Source organism: Corvus moneduloides, chromosome Z (genome assembly GCF_009650955.1).
Source record: "Corvus moneduloides isolate bCorMon1 chromosome Z, bCorMon1.pri, whole genome shotgun sequence".
Lineage (NCBI taxonomy): Eukaryota > Metazoa > Chordata > Aves > Passeriformes > Corvidae > Corvus > Corvus moneduloides.
The window spans coordinates 7,717,388-7,737,793 of record NC_045511.1 but is presented as its reverse complement, the minus strand read 5'-3'; the positions used below and the strand labels follow the sequence as shown (position 1 = coordinate 7,737,793).

The following is a 20,406-nucleotide window of genomic DNA, read 5'->3' as shown; positions in this document are numbered from 1 at the left end:
TCCGCCCTGCCGCTCGGCTCTGGATTAGCGCAACTGGCGACGTGGGACGGACCGGCCCGGCCCGGCCCCGCGCCCGCCGCCGGCACCGGGAGCGGCTCCGGGAGCGCAGCCGGGCAGGCCGCCGGCGGGACGAGAAGCCCGAAGGCGGCGGCACTCTGGTGCCGCAGCCCCGCCGGCGCGGTGCGGTGAGGGGCGGCGGCGCAGGGAGCGCCCCGGGGGGGCGGCTATGGCGCTGCGGGCGCGGGCGCTGTACGACTTCAGGTCGGAGAACCCGGGTGAGATCTCGCTGCGGGAGCACGAGGTGCTGAGCCTGTGTAGCGAGCAGGACATCGAGGGGTGGCTGGAGGGCGTCAACAGCCGCGGGGACCGCGGGCTCTTCCCGGCTTCCTACGTGCAGGTGATCCGCGCCCCCGCCGCCGAGCCGCCGCCGCCCGCCCGCTACGCCAACGTCCCTGTCGGCGGCTTCGAGCCGCTGCCGCCCCCCGCCGCCTTCAAGCCGGCGGCGCAACAGCCCCCGCCCGAGCCCTTTCCGCCGCCCCCCGCCGGGTATCCCTTCCCGCCTTACGGCGGCTCCTACCAGCCCAGCCAGGGCAGCGATGACGACTGGGACGACGATTGGGACGACAGCTCCACGGTGGCCGACGAGCCGGGCGCCCTGGGCAGCTCCTACCCCGACTACGAGGCGGCGGGCGGCGGCGCCTCGGGCCGGTACCGCCTGTCCACCCGCTCCGAGCCGTCCCTGGGCCCCCGCGGCGCGGGGCACCCGCCGGGACACTCGCACCCGCCCAGCGGCGGCGGCGCCGCCAAGAGCTCGGCCACGGTGAGCCGCAACCTCAATCGCTTCTCCACCTTTGTCAAGTCCGGCGGAGAGGCCTTCGTGCTGGGCGAGGCGTCGGGCTTCGTGAAGGACGGCGACAAGCTGTGCGTGGTGCTGGGCCCCAGGGGCCCCGAGTGGCAAGAGAACCCCTACCCCTTCCAGTGCTCCATCGAGGACCCCACCAAACAGACCAAATTCAAGGGCATGAAGAGCTACATTGCCTACAAGCTGGTGCCCAGCCACACCGGGCAGCAGGTGCACCGCCGCTACAAGCACTTTGACTGGCTCTACGGGCGCCTGGCCGAGAAGTTTCCCGTAATCTCCGTGCCCCACTTGCCAGAGAAGCAGGCCACTGGCCGCTTTGAGGAGGACTTCATCTCCAAACGTCGCAAAGGCTTGGCATGGTGGATGGACCACATGTGCAGCCACCCGGTGCTGGCTCAGTGTGATGCCTTCCAGCACTTCCTCACCTGTCCCAGCACAGACGAGAAGGCATGGAAACAGGGCAAGCGCAAGGCTGAGAAGGACGAGATGGTGGGTGCCAACTTTTTTCTGACCATCAGTGTCCCCACAGGCCCTGGAGCCAGCCTGGACTTGCAGGAGGTGGAAAGCCAGGTGGATGGCTTCAAAGCCTTCACCAAGAAGATGGATGAGAGTGCCCTGCAACTTAATCACACGGCCAATGAGTTTGCCCGCAAACAAGTCACTGGTTTCAAGAAGGAATACCAGAAGGTGGGGCACTCCTTCAAGTGCCTCAGTCAGGCATTTGAGCTGGACCAGCAGGCCTTTTCAGCTGGCCTCAACCAAGCCATAGCCTTCACTGCAGAAGCCTATGATGCCATCGGGGACCTCTTTGCAGATCAGCCCCGGCAGGACCTAGATCCTGTGATGGATTTGTTAGCGCTATATCAGGGGCATTTGGCCAACTTTCCAGACATCATCCATGTGCAGAAAGGTAAGACCCTTATGTGTTTTCTGAAACAATTTAAGTTTTATGTGTCAGTGATATGCAACAGATATAGGAACCAGGGACTAAATTTGCCCTGTGTCTGTCCTGCTGGCCTTGGGTTCAGTCTTCCTGTGTTTACTCAGGTAAGTAAACCCTTGCTAGAAATAACAAAAAACACATCAGTGACAATTTTTTTCCTGTGTCAAAGGCCTAGACATAGCTGGGAGTTTTGCTGGTCAGAGATTGCTGTGTTTGGCTGTATATCTCTGAAAGCAACCACATCTAGCTCTACTGCTGATACACTAAAGATTAATAGGCTTGTTTACAAACCCTGGAAGTCAAGTGGTATGGAACATCTATTACTCTGAGTTACATTAGGTATCTTAAATCTCCATCTAGTAGGTAATGAATGTGAAGTAATATGAAGATGCAGGCACTCCTCTGATTGACTGCCCTGTTCAAGGTGCATGTGAAGGTATGTGTTTTGCAGCATCAGTCTGATGAGACGTTTAAAGCTGCTGGGTCATGTCTGTTCAGCCAAGCATCTTGTGGTGTCTTTGGAAGAGTAATGATCAGCTACAGTGTTCTTAGTTGGAGTTGCTCAACCTTTGCCCTTATTATCATGAACAGATGCTGCTCACCTGATACCCTTTCAGCATTTTTCTAGCTAAAATAAGCTTTTCAGGTTCAGGTTGCTATTTGTAAGGTACTTTGTAATCTGTCAGAATGAAAGAAACTCAAAAATGAAAAAAACATCTGCTACGTAACTAATGACACTTGTTCAGATAAACAGAAGTTTGTAGTACTGTGTATGTGGAGATGCTGCTGTTAAATTATTGATAGTCATGCACTCTTTACCACTGCAAGTAGGTAAGTCCATCATTCATTCTTTTCTATGTTATATTCCTTACCTGTAGTTTTCAACTCAAAAGTTCAGGAGGGTGTGGGGATTTGAGCTGTAAAAGAGACCAAGAAAACATCACATATGCTCAGCAGAAATAGGCGTCCATAAGTTACCCAGGAAAATGCATGAGCTTTGTTGAAAATTATTTTGGAGATTAATAAGTTTTGTTCTGGATCCCAAGTGAATTGTCACCCAGGGGAAATCAGTCTTTTTGTCCTTACATGGCGTTTCCAAGGGTTTTGCATCTGGAACATTAAATATGGTAAAGAAGGAGTTGGAAAAGTTTTTTTTAGCAGAGCAAAAAGATGGGCTTCCAGAGGTATGCACTGCTGGGAACGTCTGAGGAAAGAGAGTTGCTACAAAGTGCACTATTTGTTGTTATTTAAGAAAATAAGCTTTTCATAAAAATTGCATGCATCTAAGTCAGATTTCCATTCTGCTGTCAAATCTCAAAAATTGTGAGTGGAAACTTAATTTTATTTTGAACAGGAAGGGGAGGTGTGAAGCCTAACATTTGAGGAGTTGCTTTGCTAGCTGCTATGGTGTTGTGTTCTGATAACAGCTTTCAAATATTTTAGATTTGGAGAGATGGATCGCCTTGGCAATGCCTCATGTTTAGGAGCAGAGCACGTTAAAGTGAGTTGTCATCTAGTAGGATTATCTGTAAGCTTCTAGAAAAAATAAAGGGACAGATACTTTTATTAGTTGGAAAATCCAGCAGACTGTATATAGTATTTAAATAATGCATCCTCAAGCTTTAAGGTTATATGGAGGTCTTCACTGAAGTATTTTTGGAAACAAGGCTTTGAAGAGAGGATTGGGAATAATAAGGTATGCAGTGAACCCATCCTTATTTCTTTTGTAATTCTGTTTGAATTTTGCACCTACGGGTGAACTGGGAAAGGTTCATGTAAATACCTAGAGCAGTGCATGAGCGTGAAATACGTAGAGGTGATTTTGGGCTAGAGCACTGTCTTGGAGCGGCTTGGAGAAATGTCCAGCTCTCCTGCATACAGCTATTAATGCTCCAGCACCTCTGGGCTAGCACTGTGTTCACAATATCATCCATGGTACATACTAGTCATAGGAATATGGCATGGGCATGAGAGGTTGGTCTCTTGAGTGTCCATGGTCGTGACAGGAACAGAATTGTGTGGGTTATGTGTTTGTTGTTGTTTCTGCTACAGGACAGCAAACTAGAGGAAAACTGAGAGTCCTGTTTTGCACACCGTATATTGCTGGTTTATTACTCTTAAGAGGTACTTCTAAAATGGTACAGCTTTTAAATTTCAATCTGTAAACTTCAGAGGAAAATATGAACTGTTTGGTGTTCTTGCAACATAAAGGCTTTCTTTTAAATTTACTGTCTGGGATGGTTGCCAGTTTTGAGAAATAATACTGTCTCTGTAGACTATACAAATGTCTGTTGGTGATAAGAAGTCATCTGAAAAATAGAGTTGATGTGTTTTTCTTCAAGGGTTTTATTTTCTAGTGTACAACCTCATTAAGCAGTAAAATGACACCTAAGTTCCCTTATAAGTAGCAGAAACAGCAGCCTAACTGATACATTAATTAAATAGCCATGCTTTTAAAATGATGAACCTTGAAATTAGGAGTAGTGCTCTTTTTTTTTATTTGCTACATAATGCAAATATATTGTTTACTTTGGATAAAACTGAAGATCATATTCCCCTGGACCTAAGAAGGATGGAAAAACAAAAGCAGCTGTATCCAAAACATGCCTGTATCTGTGCATAGAGCTGGAGAACCGTGAGTGTGAGAATGATCAACTCCCAGTCAACCCTCAGCTCAAGCTGGATCCCTGCAAGTGTATGGGGCTTGATAGGATTCATCCAAAAGAGCAGGGTGATGTCATTGCAAAACCCTTCACAATGATTTTTAAACAGTCTTGGAAATCCTGAGAGGTCCCAGCTGACCGGAAGCTGGCAAGCATTGTCCCAGTTTTAAGAAGGGCAGGAGGGAGAACCCTGGAAACCACAGGCCTGTCAGTCTCAATTCAGTGTGTGGTGAAGTTACAGGGAAGATTATTCTGGGAGATGTTGAAAAACACCTGAAAGACAAAGCAGTCCTTGGTCACAGCCAGCACAGCTTCATGAAAGGAAAGTCCTGCTTACTGAATCTTACTTCCTTTTATGACAGGGTAACCCACCCAGTTGATCAAGGGAAGCCAACTGATGTGATCTTTTTGGATTTCAGTAAAGCTTTCGTTGCTGCCTCTCACTGTATCCTTCTGGACAAAGTGTCCAGCTCACAGCTGGACAAACATATCCTGTGGTGGGTGAGCTACTGGCTTATGGGTTGGGCACTAAGGGTTGCAGTGATTGAGGTGTCATCAGAGTGGGGATGACATTAGATTAGAGGGATAGGCAATCACCAACCATGTGAAGTTCAGCAAGGGCTAGTGCCAGATTCTGCACCTGGCATGGGGCAGCCCTGGGGAGTATGGACAGTCAGTGTGGACAGACTGGGGAATGAGAGGCTGGAGAGCAGTGCCATGGAAAGGGCCCTGGGGGTCCTGGTCAGTGGCAAGTTGAACATGAGGCAGCAGTGCCCTGGCAGCCAGGAGGGCCAAGCGTGTCCTGGGGGGCATCAGGCACAGCATCGCCAGCCGGGCAAGGGAGGGGATTGTCCCCTCTGCTCTGCACTGGGGCGGCCTCACCTCCAGTGCTGGGGCAGCTTTGGGTGCCACAGGATAAGACATTAAACGAACAGAGAACATCCAGAGGAGGGCCACGAGGATGTTGAAGGGTGTGGAGGGGAAGCCTTGTGAGGAACAGCTGAGGTCACTTGTTCTGTTCAGCCTGGAGAGAAGGAGACTGAGGGGAGACCTCATTGCAGTTACAACTCCCTTGTGAGGGGAAGAGGAGGGGCAGACACTGATCCCTTCTATGTATGACTGATGACATGACCCAAGGGAATGGCCTGAAGTTGTGTGGGGAGTTTTAGGCTGGGTATTAGGAAAAGGTTCTTCACCCATAGGGTTTTTGGGCACTGGAACAGGCTCCTGAGGGAAGTGGTCCCAGCACCAAGCCTGACAGATTTCAAGAAGCGTTTGGACATAGCTCTTGGGCAAATGGTGTGACTCTTGGGATGTCCTGTGTAGGGCTAGGAGTTGAACTCAGTGATACCTGGGGGTCTCTTCCAACTCAGCATAGTCTGTGATTCTGTAATTTTAACTGCCTTGTCCTGTTATGCTTTTGCTGTACTGCAGTTAGCTGAAGAGCTGCTAACGTGATTTTTAAGTGCATTTTGTGCTATGGACTGAGAACTTTGCGTGTTTGAGGTTTTGTTTGAAAACTTTCTGCAAGTTCTGCAAAAAGAGCCACAGATAAAACTTTCCCTCTATGTGGGCTTTGTCTTTTTCCCTAAAATTATGAATCAAAGCCATGTAAGCCTTGCTGTTGCTTTGTCTGCATGTTACCAGGAAAATGTGTTAACTGTTGTGCTTTTAATTGATCTGGGATTCAGGTCTTTCTGCCTTCTGTGCTGAGGACATCGTATGTGATCTGATTTGTGTAATTTGTGTAAAACGTGAACCAACAGACTGTGGGAATATTTTCAAACTGTTCATTATCTTATTAATATTGTTAATTGACATTTTATGAAATGGCAATAGCTTCAATAGGAGATTTTACAAGATTCCTTTTCCTCTTCTCTTTTACAAGATTCCTTTTCTTTCATCTTGAGTTCCTAATGTTTAAGGAAATTTCTGCAGGGAAGGAAGAGTTAAAGTTCCTGCAACAGGAGAGACAAAGGAAGTATTTGAACATTTCTGTACCACATGCCAGTCGAGGATCAGCTTGGTCAATGCTTTGAGAGAGACCTCTCCTGGTTTCATATACAACCTAGTCCGGGTCTGATGATTCATTGGATTGAACCCTACAGCAAAGAATGTGCCAAGTTGGAAACCCCACATTTCCATCTGGAAATGCTTGGTTTGAGAGTCCCACTGAGGCTAGTATAGAGCATATCAGTACCAAGGCATACATCCCTTACAAGAACTTCTTGTTCGATAAGTTTTGTTTGAAAAACTAAGTGATTGGGGAAAACTGGTGCCTGGATAGGGTAGATGGCAGAGTGGTGTCTGAAGCTTCTTAACGCCCTAGATTCACCAACTCTTTGATGAATCCATCCCTCAACCCCTTGTAGGTAAATGCTTCTAAAGTGCTTGCGTGAGAATTTTCTTGGGCACGTACGTGGGTTTTTGGAATGAAAGATACATATTAGACAGATACACTTGTACGCAGTTTTCTTTAGCCTCCGGCAAGACATTTGCAGAAGAGGGATATCAAGTTCCAGGGGCTCAAAAAATTCAGCTGCATTTTGTAATTTTTTATTGTAGAACTGGTGTATCTTTCAAGAAATACTGGTTCAGGTTTTTTAATTTTGAGAAGAAAAGCAGCTTCCTATTTGTAATGGATAATACCTTCTCTTTTATGCATTTAAGGTCTACTTGGGGAAATTCCCTAGGCATTCTTGGTGAAATAATTTCTACGTATTAATTGCTAAAGCTTCACTCAATTTGATGCAATCTTCCTACTTCAGTAATCTTCAACACAAATGCTCACTGCAGGCCCATGCAAGTTCAGGTTCAGAAAATTTGTGCACTTGTGAGAATTGGAGACAGCATATGCTAGTATTCTAGCTCATTCTTGTCTGGCTCTCTTGTCTTCATATTGCTTAGTGAAAGTAGAGAAGTTTGGGGCATTTTGGATTTCTTTCTTTCAAGTTTTGTTTGAGGAATTACTGTAATTGGCCTCTTGTGATTCATAAAGTGGAAGAAGTACTAACATGCTGTTTCATCTGTGCTTTCCAGATTTCTTCTCTCTCTTAACATTATGATGTTAGTGTTTGACAAACTTCTGGTTATGGGTTTTATAAGAGATCTGAGAAAGTGGTTCTAAATGTTTCCTAAGATACAGGCAATTCCATTTCCTTTGCATGCCAGGATTTAAGAGAATTATTTTTAAAAATAACCTGAATGATTTACTTGTTTCTTGGTCACTATTTGTGAAAAGTAAAATAAGGTAAATGATCTTATTTACCTGAAGCAAACTTAATTCTAGACATAGGCTTTAAAGAATGCACTGGGTGTGTTTTTAGAATATCTTACAAAACTGTAGATGAAAAATCTATCCAGACAGAAGTGCATCAAAATTTAAGGCACCAGAAAACTCAAACAGCACTGGAATCTGGAACTCTCTAACATTTTCAGCTTCCTTCTCCCTCTTCCCCCGAGAGGGAAGGAGTGGTATTTGTATTAATGAATTAATCAGACTGGTTAATATTGGCACCTAAAATTTTATATCACAGTGTAAAAGCAGTGCTTTTCTCTCATGCTTACTTCCTAAGCTCTTCAATTTGTTGTGCAGACGAATGGGTTTTTTCATCACTGTTTCTGCTTTTATCCACCTTTTAGGGTTTTTTCCTCCTCTGTCCCTCAGATGCATATACTTTGCATGGGCTTCAACTCAGGTAGCTGCTGGTTAAGAGCCAGGCATGTAATCCTAGCCAGATGACCCTTAGAGCAGTAAAAAGAGATGGGCACTTCATCTGTGTAAGAACTTTGGTGAGAAAGGATGTACTGCACCAGGATGACTTGTATTTTTTGCCATGTCAGCCTCCCCATAGCTGTTACAGTGATGATGTAACACTGTCTGCTTGCTGCTGCATTACTCAATATTGTCTCCCAATATTTGAAGGTAACCTTAAGGAAATGGAGCTAAAATGTGAAAGAATCTTCACATTTAGAAACTGTATAAAATTACAGCTGCTTTAGTGTGTGTGAAATCAGAGGACAAGAGTAAATGACTAAAATTGAGTGGTAGCTTTACTTGAAGAAAATTAAACAGGAAGAGGAAAAAAAAAAAAGGACTTCTATGCCCTGTCTCTGAAAGATGTATGGCTCTTCTTAATGTATGATTGTTTTTTCTTTTCCACTCCCCCACAATCTCTGTAGCTTTCTAGGGGAGCAAGATTCATACTGTCCTGATGGGTTTTTTTCCTATTACCTTTTGAAGCTAGTCTGATATTATACACCTTCAGTAACAGAGAGACATTTCATGGCTAATAAAACACGGGTTTGTTTTTTTTAAAAACCTGCTGGTAGGAGAGGATGAGTATAGCTTTTCCTTCCATGGGAGAGACTATACATGCATTACTGCGCACCAGAAAGTCTATCCAGTCTATCCCCTTAGTCCTAACAGGAGAAGTTTTGATTGGAGCTAACACCTCTAGGTTTGACTGCAGGCAGTGCATATTTAAATAAATATAAATTTTCATCAGATTTTTAGTCACATCACAGAAAATGCCACATATTTTGTGCTCACCACAAGCAGTAAGGCCTTGTCTACTGGGAAGGCCCCGTGAGCAACTAGGAAGTTGTAGAACAGTGTATTGAACATTGAAAAATTCAAGATTACATTGTAGAAGGAAGAAATAATTCTGTTTCAAAAACAAAGTAGTGCCTTTTGAGAGACACACAAAGAATCTAGATAGTAGGATGATTCTCTTGCAGCTCTGAGTGTTCCTGGTCTGGCTGAAGGGGCTTCAATCCAAATACAGAAGACAAGAATTGGTAGACTGAAAATATAAAGAAGGTCCCAGAGTTCTTCCAATTCTTTGTTAGCACGTTATCAAAAACAAACAAGCTGACTGATTTTTTCAGTTTGTAAGTCACCTTTGAAACAAGGACGTGTTCCAGCCTTTCCAGCATCTTTCCGTGACTTCATTGTTAACTTTGTTTGAACAGTTAAAGTGCCAAGTCAATAAGTGCAGACTGTATAAGCTTATCCAGCTGGCACCTTATGTATTTTAAATTGCCTGGTTCAAATAGCACAGAATTTGAAAATTTTAATTAAAAAAGTAGGAAATTACATTTGGCTGAGACCCCAGACATGAGCCTTATCAGGGAACTAGGGCAAACAAATGGCACATGCTTTCTACACAGTCTTGTTTGTATCTTTCATGAAGGCCATGAGGACTTAAATAAAATGGAAAAAAAACCAAACAAAAAAAAGCCCCCACCAAACATTTAAACAATCCTGTGCAGTTCTTGCCAGTGACTTTGGGTTGTTGCTGTAGCAGAACAGGAAGAAATGTGATGTTTTCAGCCTTTGTTTTAAGTAGGTACACATCATGGGTGGACAACTTCTGTAACCATAATGAACTAAGCTACCCTTTTTATACCTACGTGCAGTTCATTAACAGTGTGAAAAGCAGGTTCATCCTGTGATTTGGAGTGTATACTGCTTTGTTGTCCCATGGTAAAAAGCAACTTACTTTTCTAATTTTTTTTAGAATTTTTATTATTTTGAATCTTTATATGCATGAATAGCTATGCTGGCTAACTAGCAGTATAGTATATTAAAGAAGCTTTTCTTTGAAATAGTAGGAGTGTAGATTATATTATTATAATTTCCACATGTTTTGCTTTTGTACTATATAAAATATTTTTATTGCTTACATTAATGATGGCTTACCTTGAATATTTTTTCTGCAACAGGAATTGTACTTCTTTTTGTCCTTACAGGAAAACTGCAGCATTCAGATATCTAAGAGAGGGCAATTAAAGGGTACTAGGATAAAGTAAACCAGCATCTGCATTTTATTTGCATCTTGCCTCTTTTCTTATGAGTTTATGTTAAACTGTCTATACATGTTTTATTTGCTCATCTTAGGACAGTAGTGGAGCTAAGCAGATGATGATGGACAAGCAAACATCATAAGTTGTGCTTGTTCTTTGCTTTTCTTTTTGCCTTAAGAGAAAACAACATTCAAAAGCAGGTGTTTCATTGTGCCCCAATAAAGCAGTGATGTAAGAGTCAGTGGAACTTGCATTTATACTTACTTCTCTCAGTAATAGTGTATGGACATTGATACACAGCGTTACCTGTCTTCCCTTGTCCATCCACATACCATGAACCTTACAAAAAGTTTAACAGAAGTCACGATTTAATGTAATAGTGCTTACATCCATATTGGAGAGGAGGAGGAGGAGACGTTTCTGCTCATTTGTTGTTAACCAGTTCTACTGAAAATTAATTTCTATTACCCATGCACAGCATAACTTCTTATGGTTGTTGTTTTGAAGTCAACATTGTGAACAGAGCATTTACAAAATCTGTTAAAAGTCTGTAACATCTTTCTAACATAAAATGCTTGTTCTTGGCATCCTATTTGGAAAAATTAGTGTTCAGAACCTGTGTCAACTGAACTATAATAGACCAACTCCAATTCTGGAAAAGCAGAGTTCTGTATTAAAAGCTCGTTTGATGCCCCAGTTAGATGTAAACTAATGAGAAGTACTAAAAATGACTGAAAGGTTTCATCTTGGTACTTCTGCAAATTCCAATTGCTTAAATTTTCAAGTGTGGTCCTGAAAAACATGACTAACTTTCTAATGGGCAAATGTACTGTGTTTCTGGTGACCAGCCTGGTTTATGTTTTGCTCTTTTCTGTCCCTCCAGTCTGCACTGCCAGCTGAAACCATACCAAAGGAAAACTGTTTTAAATGGTACATGTGAGTGCCAAAAAGTACAGAACTGGGCAAACCCGGCATTAGTTAGCATTTGCCTCTCAGACTGTGGTGCAAAATACTATATTTGTGATAACAGAGAGCTGTACACATAGTTCAGCTGTATTTTACAATCAAATGATTCCTGGTGGGCCTCCTGTCAGACATCACTGTAGGTACTTGTAAAGTCAAAACTATTCACGAACACAGTTTAAACATACTTTAGTGGCTAAAATAAGGTCATTTGTTTGCTTAAAACACTGCTGGTGTACAATACATCAAAAGATAACAGTTTTGACGTCACTGCATTCAAGATTTGAATGGAAAATATTCATCTCATTTTACATACTTTTTCAATGTGGCTACCTATGTAGCATTATGTTTTGTTGGGGTATTTTAAAATTTTGTTAATGTCATGATGTGAGACAGTAGATGCATTAAAATGGTAATTCTATAATGTTTCTTTCATTTATTTGACCATCTTGCTGTCACTTTCTGTTATAAACACTTCCAAAGGCAAAGTATGGCATATGCTCACATAGCATGGTCCAGCAAAACATTTGTGCTGGAGGTGCTGTACACCAAAGCTTGTAGTTTTCACTGGGGTACTCTGGAACTGAAATGCCCATTGGCAGTATGGAAATTTAAATATGTTTTCAATAGTGTAATCATTTTAGACTCTCTGACCATACACAGGTATGATTACAGTCCTTGTAGATTTGGATAAGTAAATCGGCTCTGTATGCTCTTCCTCTGTGTGTGTACACTAACCAGCAGATGTATGCTTGATGAGTCTAATCAGATCTTAATAATCATATTATTTAAAATTTTAGAAGTATTAGTTAGACATGTATAGTGGCCAGTAACCCTGGTAGTTTTGAAAAATTGTCATTTTACACTGTGCATTCTAGTACCATTAATTTGGTTTACGTTAATTAAATCAATTTATAAGTTAAGATCATCAGATGAGGTTACAACGAATTAACTTTCTGAAATCTCTAGCAAAGACTGTTTTATTTGTGTGCGATCTCTTGGTTGTGTACATTAAAAAGTGACTTCAGTTTGAACTGAAGAATATACTTTTGAGTGTCAACTTTCAATAAGCTTTGCAGCAGGGTAACTGAAAGAACACATAATTATGTCTGATGTTAATAACTGCAGTCAGTCAATGTTGATCTAGATATCAGCAGAGTACTGTAATTTATAAATCTACATTTACAGGATAGTACTATGTTATTCTGGGCTCTTTTTTGAGCAATGGGCAGCAAAATAATAAAACACAAACCTTACTTCTTAGACTATTGTTAGGCTGCAGATTCTAAAAGCATTATAGCCATTTTCATGTATCCACAAAACCCCCTGTAATACTAAAGTATTGCAGTTTGATGTATTTGAGTTTTATACTTCTGACATTTCACTGTGGAAAAGGGAATGTTGTTAAAGTGGTTTTGTGCCCTTAAGGAGAAGAATATCATCTTTTAAACACAAAGGCTGTGTTTAAAAACTGTTGCGTTGGCACTTACCAAAAACAAGTAGCAGAATTTTGCCTTTGGTTTTGAAAATCACTTGCTTTTTTTTTTTGCTGTAAACCTGTAGATTTTAAAAAAAGCAACTCATTCCAGTATTAATAACTGTAATGGTACTTTTTGCCTGTGACATTCCTTTTAGTTCAGTCTCTACTGAAAAAGTCTTCTGGTTTTAATTTCAGGCAAATTCCTATTATGCTGCTTTCCATTATAAATCTTGGCCAGAAAATGTAAAGAATTTGCAGAATCTCAGTGTAGGCTTCTTTTGTTAATCAGTGCTCAGAGCATTCTTAAGAAAATAATCTGTCAGTGTAGCAAAATCTCTGGTTACAAACTATTTCACTTGCAGTTGAGAGGGAGAAGTTTGGGGGCTTTTTTCGTAGTAGGATTTCACATTATGTGTTACCTCACTGTCGTGGTTTAAGCACAGCTGGAAATTAGGCACTGCACAGCCACTTGTTCAACCTCTTCCTCTCTTCCTCTCCACTCCCCCCCCCCACCTCCACCCCAGCCCCAGTGGAATGAGGAGGAGACTCAAGGTAAAGCTTGTGTGTTGAGATAGGAACAGTTTAATAATTGACTGATACTAAAGTAAAATGCAATAATAATGGTGAATAATAATAATGATGATAATAAAAAGGAAACAAACAGGTGATGCACAGTGCAATTGCTCACCACTCACTGACCGATGCCAGACCCCCCTTCCCAAAGCCAGATCTGCTGTGCTTCTGGGTAACTGCCCCCAGTTTATATCCTGGGCATGACTTCTGTGGTGTGGAATATTCCTTTGGTCAGTTCCAGTCACCTGCCCCAACTATGATCCCTTCCAGTTTCTTTTGTGTACCTCCTCTCATGCTCTGCCAGTGAGGAGGAGGGTGGAAAAAAAAGTCCTTGACTTGGAATAAACATGCCTTAGCAAAAACCCAAACATCAGTATGTTATCAACACCATTCTCATTCTGAATCCAAAACACAGCTACTTAGTAACGGCTACTAGAAGAAATTAACTCTACCCTAGCTGAGACCAGGACACTCCTGAAATGCTTCTGCAACTTCCCTTGTGTTGGAGCTAATGATTGTGTAACCCAGGGCTGACCTGGATCACATAGCTAAGCCATTGATAAAGCTAAGCATCTCTCTCCCCAGGCCAGTTGCATTCTTTCATTAGATTAGTCATTTGAGACATCTTGTAACAACATCTTTGCTAGGGGGTTAGAGGGACAACCATGTAGACCAACTTGCTCTGGCAGCACTCTGCTGGATTAGAAATAATGTTATTTCCATGCATGTGAGCCACCCAGGGTTTGCTTTTTCAAATCTTTAAGCAAAGAGCTGTAGTTAAATAATCTTATAATTAAGTAAGGAAAAAGAAAACAGTTCTAGTTACTTTATCTGCTTTTACATCCTTTTATGAAAGCAGCATCATGAATATATTTTTTTCCCTTTCCATTAGAGATGGTGTCTAGATTATAGCAGTATCTTGTAAGAAAAGTAAAACAAAGAGAGTTGTTCGACAGGTTCAAAGCTCTCCCTTCATTAATGTGCTTTGAAGGGCACATCATGCTACTAGATGATTTAATGTGCTGGACAGATGAATGGTGGGGAAATGTAAGTTGTTTTACCTTCTAGTGAGTAGTGCACTAAACGTTATTTTGTAGCTTGCTGATAGTAGAAAGGTGAAATATTTATTGCATAGATCGTCTGTCTTATTTGCACAAGATTTCTGAGGTGCAACTGCTGAGAGATTGTAAGAAAAAAGAAGTGTCTTTGCTCTGTTTTAGCATAATTCATCACTGAAGTGAAAGAAACACTTTAATAACTGCAGTGATAAAGGCATTACAATCATAGGATATAAAAAATAAACCTGCTGGCTCTTACAAGCTGGGTGAGTTTTCAAGCTGAGTGTTTTGAAGTGAGATACTGAAGACTTCTATGCACTGGTGACTTAATGGGTTCTTGAGACTGTGAATTTCAGACCCTAGTGACTTTAACAGTCACTGACCACTGCTTCAGGTGCTGTATTCAGCAGCGTTGAGCTGATGCTTGTTTGTGTTTCATCCATATGCAGCATTACAGTATCCAGTTAAATCATTGCTGCTACAGCAATGTACTGTTTGTATTTTTTAAGAATGGACCAAGCCCAGCCATGAAACAGATGTCATTGTAGTAAACACTGTGCAAACAGAGAGCAAAAAAAGGGCTCGTGCCCTGCAGAATTTTGTGTGGATTAGTAGCTTCAGACACAGCTGATGTTTCACTCCCGTTTGTTGCATGCAGCACTTGAGAGCTGATGTTTGGGTGTTTTGATAAGAGGTGGAAAGGGGAAGATGGTACATCCCTAGCAGGTATCGCTGTTCTTTGGCTTCTGATTGCATATGCTGGCAGGCCTGCCTTCCTAGGGAGACCAAGGAGTTGAGTGAAAAGCAGTCTGGATTGCAGTCTGCAAGAGCTGAGCCCCCAAACTTTTGCCTTCTGGCCACATTGCACAGTGCAACTTGGACTTGGACACACATATGCATCAGCATGGATTCATAGGAGTACATGTGTACTTCCTGTGTGGAGGAAGAGTGAGTGTATGGATCCAAACCCATCCTTAGCTGACTCTTCACACATTCTCAGAACATTTGTTACTGGAATAAAACTGCAGATGATGTGAAAATACACTGTTTGACCCAAACCTGAGTGCTCTCAGGTTAAGTTGGTTTTGTTTTCTTTTTCCCTGATTGTATATAACTCTTCCTACCTCATAGCAATCTCATGTTTGCATGAGTAGCTTACTGTCTCAATACACTTCTTTTTTTCCTTATAACTCCTCAGCATTCATTTAAGTTGCTGTTTTTGTACTGTGTTTTATGGCTTGAAATTCTTTCTTTCTATCAGAAACTCTATTGTCCCTGTTTTCTTGGCTTCTAGCACAATACACTAGCACAAATTTTGCTAGCACAAATGTCCCTCGCTAAACGTGTTTATATCATTTTGTGTTGTCTAATCTCATATTTCAAAACAAGGACTGAAATCTGAGTCTCTTTTAAGCCCTTAGCTGCATTCAGTGAGCACCAGCATCTGTTTAATGTAAGGCTTTGGGCAATAAACATCCTTCGTATATGCTTTTCCCCACCTTTAGAACAGAAAGAGATGTAGCACAGTTTTTGTATGATTTTTAATCCAGGCCCTCTTCACTTGCTTGAAAGCTAGTCCTGATCACTAGAACATGATTCCTGACAGAAGGTCTTTTCCATAGACCAGACTTTAAATGCATGAGCAAGATTGTACAGAATCTGTACATCTGGATCTAAAAAAAAACCCCAGTAATTTATTTTTATGTAATCCATCCCTCTGGGAACAGGGATGGTGTGTATTTATCCCAGGCATGAACTCAGCAGGAGGCTTCCTTGAGCCAATATGCACTGGGAGGTGGCTCCTTCTGTTTCTTTTTCCTAAAATATGTGCTAGCCTTTTCTGGGACTGCTGTGATTCTGCCTTTTTTTTTTTTTTTAATATATCTTGCTTTTTTTGATTGTCTGAACAAATACTTGGTATTCACATAATTAAAATCAGAAACAAGGAGAAGTTTCTGCAGGTGTACTTTTAGACTGCGGGGCCTTGCTCACCCCAACATTCCACAAGGGTGGCAGCAGGAGCTGTGAAGTGCTGGATTAGGCGCTGAGTGTGATGGATCAATTAGTGAAGATGGAGTTGGAGGAGTTCATGGTGTACAGCCTGGGGTGCAGTAGGTCAGGAGTTGTGAGCTGGGAGTCCTTAGGGGTTACCATGCCCTAGTTAGGCATCTCTGTGCAAGACCCTTCTCTTTAAGAGGGATGTGCACAAGGGGCTGCTCTCCAGTCCCCAGTTCCCTGTCCTTTTCCTCTTGTTCACCATAGGATGAATCACTGAACTTTCCACATCAGTAAATCTCTGTTTCAGCTCAGGGTTTTGCTCACATAGATTAAAATACAAGAACTGTAGATTATGAAAAGGTGTCTGGAGAAAATTTGGGGTTTTTTTGTTACTAAAGCCGCTTTCAAAGCCATGAAAACTAACAGCACTTTTTTACTACGATTTGCTAAACTAAGTCCTGCAAATTTCAGTAGATGCTGAACAGCTTAAAAATGACGTTTTAAAACAAATGATTAATTGCTTCTTAAAGCAAAGCACATGGGTTTGGTTTTGTTTTTTCTTTTCCCTGTGTTTAAGGAGGATTCCTTGATTGTCCTAAAATAAGATTTTCCCTCTATGTAGTTATTTTAAGATTAATTATATGACTAATAATTAAGTGCTTCATTTAAAGGCATTTCAAAAAAACCCCAAGCAAGTTTATACTTAAGCATATGTATGAGTTTTGTCATATATTGCTGACATCTGGGTGTAGTCTGTCCAGGTTTTAAAGGAAATGCCACTACAGGACCAATATGATCCATATGCGTTAAGAGAGCAGTGTTAATGATTGTACCTTTTCCCATTGGATTCCTTCCCTAATTATAAATCTTTTTCCCTTTTTTTTTTTTAACAGCAAAAAATTGCATAGTATATCTAGTCTGGAGGGCAATAGTGTTTGGTAATGTATGTTTTTTATTACATATTTTTATTTATAGTCTGAAGGTTATACATGCTCCAGAGCTTATTTATGCTTTGAGCTGCTGATGCTGTGAATTTCAGTATTCTTTTCCAGTTTGGTCATTCTAGAAATAACATCTAAAGCTGTTTCCCACATGACAACTGAAGAGTTGTCATGTTTATTTAACTAGCTACATCTGGCTTCCAGTAAGTCCCAAATTTCTGTTTTTCACAGCTGTGCATGGATTCCTGTTGTGCCCACAGAGCGCAGAAAAATTTTTTGCTAAGACTGGTTAAGTTTGTTGAAAGGAGCGTTCTTTTTGTAGGAGAAGGGATTAAATGTTTTTCAGAGCGTACCCTACCTCACAGATTCTTTACTCCTTAGAGGACAACATACAGATCTTCTGGCACAGCGCCACTGCTGGCACTACTGCATGTGGAAAAGGTTTTTCAGTGGTGTTTTTGGAGCCAGGCTGAAGATGATGAAGTCAGTCAGCAGAAGCAGCCAGTGCCAAGCTCTTAGCCATCATACTGTCATGTCATGGGAGCCAGGAAGGTGTGGAACACTGCCTCTGCCTTGCAGCCCCCAGAGATAGACACTGCCCTTGGCCTTCAGGCAGCACGCTGTAGTCACATGTAAGAAGTGTAATCTGGAAGGAGAGTTACGATATTACAAATATTTAAAGGAGCAAGAATCTAGTGAGATGATAAAAGCGGTACTACTGATTTGGTTTAGTTATACAAATAAAATAAGTGTATAATGTTTAAAGCAAAGAAGTTGCTCTGTGGGAAATTGAGTCCAAGAATATGAATGTCTTAAGAGGTATCTTGGTATTCTATCATTTTATGGATCTGGTTTGGGTAGGTCTGTTTTGGGTGATACTTTGCCTTTGTAGTATGCGTGTGATTTAATTAGCTATTTGGAGAAGGACTGTCAGTTCTGTAACTGCTTTTCTACTAGCTTTCACAGCACTGCTTAAGGTCAACCTGGGCATCTCTGACTTTGAGATAAACTTTTAGATTCTCTAGTACTCAGTAATTAATTTTGGAGTTATCTCTGGTGTAAAAGCAAAAACATGTATTGACAAGATTTTGTGTATTAAGATCTGCTTTTGATATTTCACAAGGATTGGGAAAAAAGGATATTTCATATAGTCCAGTTATTAACAAAGTTATTTTTCTGGTGTTTATGTAGGCTTAAATTGGTCTGACTAGTTTTCTTGTGCTTTCACTTACTCCGCTACTTGTATAATGATAGTGTTATTCTCTGAAGGACTCCATCTGATTTTTAAGGTTGTGAAATAGGATGTTTTAGTATCTTTTGAATGCTTGAGCCTTAAAAAAGTGTTCAGTTTTATTTTTTACACAGGATCCACTGATCTGTGATTTTTCTTACATTAAAAAGCTTTTATTTTATTCCTTTTCATTCACACATATATATATATGCACACCTATAAATACACTGAGAATAAGCCTTATACAAATCCTTGTTGTTATTAAATCACTTGTTAAAGTTCAGTAGTCAAGTGTACATGGTCCTCACAGTTTTGTTTTGTTCTTTACACAGGAGCCCTTACCAAAGTAAAGGAGAGTAAGCGGCACGTGGAAGAGGGGAAGATGGAGCTCCAAAAAGCTGAGGGCATTCAAGAACGTTGTAACATTATTTCTTTTGCAACCCTTGCAGAAATTAATCATTTCCACAAAATTCGTGTGAGGGACTTTAAATCACAGATGCAGCATTTTTTGCAACAGCAAATACTCTTTTTTCAAAAAGTGACACAAAAGCTAGAAGAAGCTCTTCACAAGTATGACAGTGTTTAATCTCTGATTTGTGGACTTTGCTCAGCACAAACATGACCCAGGCAGCAGAGCAAATGCTGCTGAAGAGCTGTTGCCAGTGGTAGATGGCGGTACAAGGATGGGTTTGTGTTCACCTAGAACCCGGGTTTAATCTCCGATTATGTAGAAAGGAAACAGTTATAGGGCTATGTAGTAGAAACAGTACCACGCATTGTAACTAAGTTATATTGTGTATGCCTACACCATTGTAACTCTTTTGAAATAATGAATATACTATTTGCCTTATTGCTTTTTGAAATATGGTATCTTAGTGCATACTTCGTAGACCTCAAAGCCCTTTGGGTATTTAAGGAAGTTGGCTAGATAAAAGCCTGCTTCAGATGCCTTTTTACTTTCCTAGATTTGGATTTCCTAAATTCAAACAATTCTCTGTTTACAGACTCCTACTAGAGCAGCTATGTGATTCTGTGCCTTTAGACTCTATTTTTCCTTTTCTAGTAAGTCACATTTTTATGATTGAATGAATGAAGGGTTGATGCCTATGATGGGAACTGATGATGAAACCTCTCACTGACTGGAAAAAAAACAGCTGCCATCCAGTTTGCATACTTTCTTATGACCAGTGTTGGCTCAAAAGGGAGAACTTAAATTTATTCACACTTTCCCTGAAAATGGAGACTACTTGTTACATGTACTAGGATGTTAAGCACATGTACAAAAGTACACCACTTAATTCCCTTTCTGAAATAAATAATACAGTGAGGGGTGGGTTTTTTTGGTATATAGTGTTACTGTGAGTGGATATTTGAAGAGTTAGCCTAATAAAAATTGCATATATCAAGGGGATATTAATGCAAGCTATGTGGCTGCAACATTTTTTTTAAGTTTCAGATTATTTGCTCTTTGTTTAGTTGCTGATTCAGTTTAACTTCAGACTTGCATCTGCACTGCCAGTTGTCTGAGTTGAAAATCCACTGTGATTCATTAGTTTACTAAGTTAAAAGTTTTCGGGGATGTTCAGTGATATAAATGATCTGAAGTCTTGGCTGAACTGACTTGGAAAACAGGTGGCATTTTTATGTTTGTAACACTTAAGAATTAACAATTGTCTTAATTTTTGTATGAATATTTTTGACAAGCAGGGTGCATTTATATATATGTAAACACTATCTTTTAAAGAGGTTTATGGCTTATTTCCCTTGAATTAAGTCTGAAGTCTGTATTTCTTACCTATTGGTTTCCTTCTTATAGGTCAGTATGTGTTGCAGTGGGGATCCTGCAACACGCATATATCAAACCAGGAGTCCCGTGGAAAGGAAAT

General features: G+C 41.3%; 1 protein-coding gene across 1 annotated transcript; it reads left to right on the top strand.

Moving 5' to 3' along the window:
* Window positions 1–94: 94 nt before the first annotated feature.
* SNX18 (sorting nexin 18) lies at window positions 95–19,721 on the top strand. Its single transcript, XM_032096431.1, has 2 exons — window positions 95–1,772; window positions 18,853–19,721. Exons 1-2 carry the CDS (start codon window positions 227–229, stop codon window positions 19,104–19,106), a joined length of 1,800 nt encoding a protein of 599 aa, XP_031952322.1. The 5' UTR covers window positions 95–226; the 3' UTR covers window positions 19,107–19,721.
* Window positions 19,722–20,406: the final 685 nt, after the last annotated feature.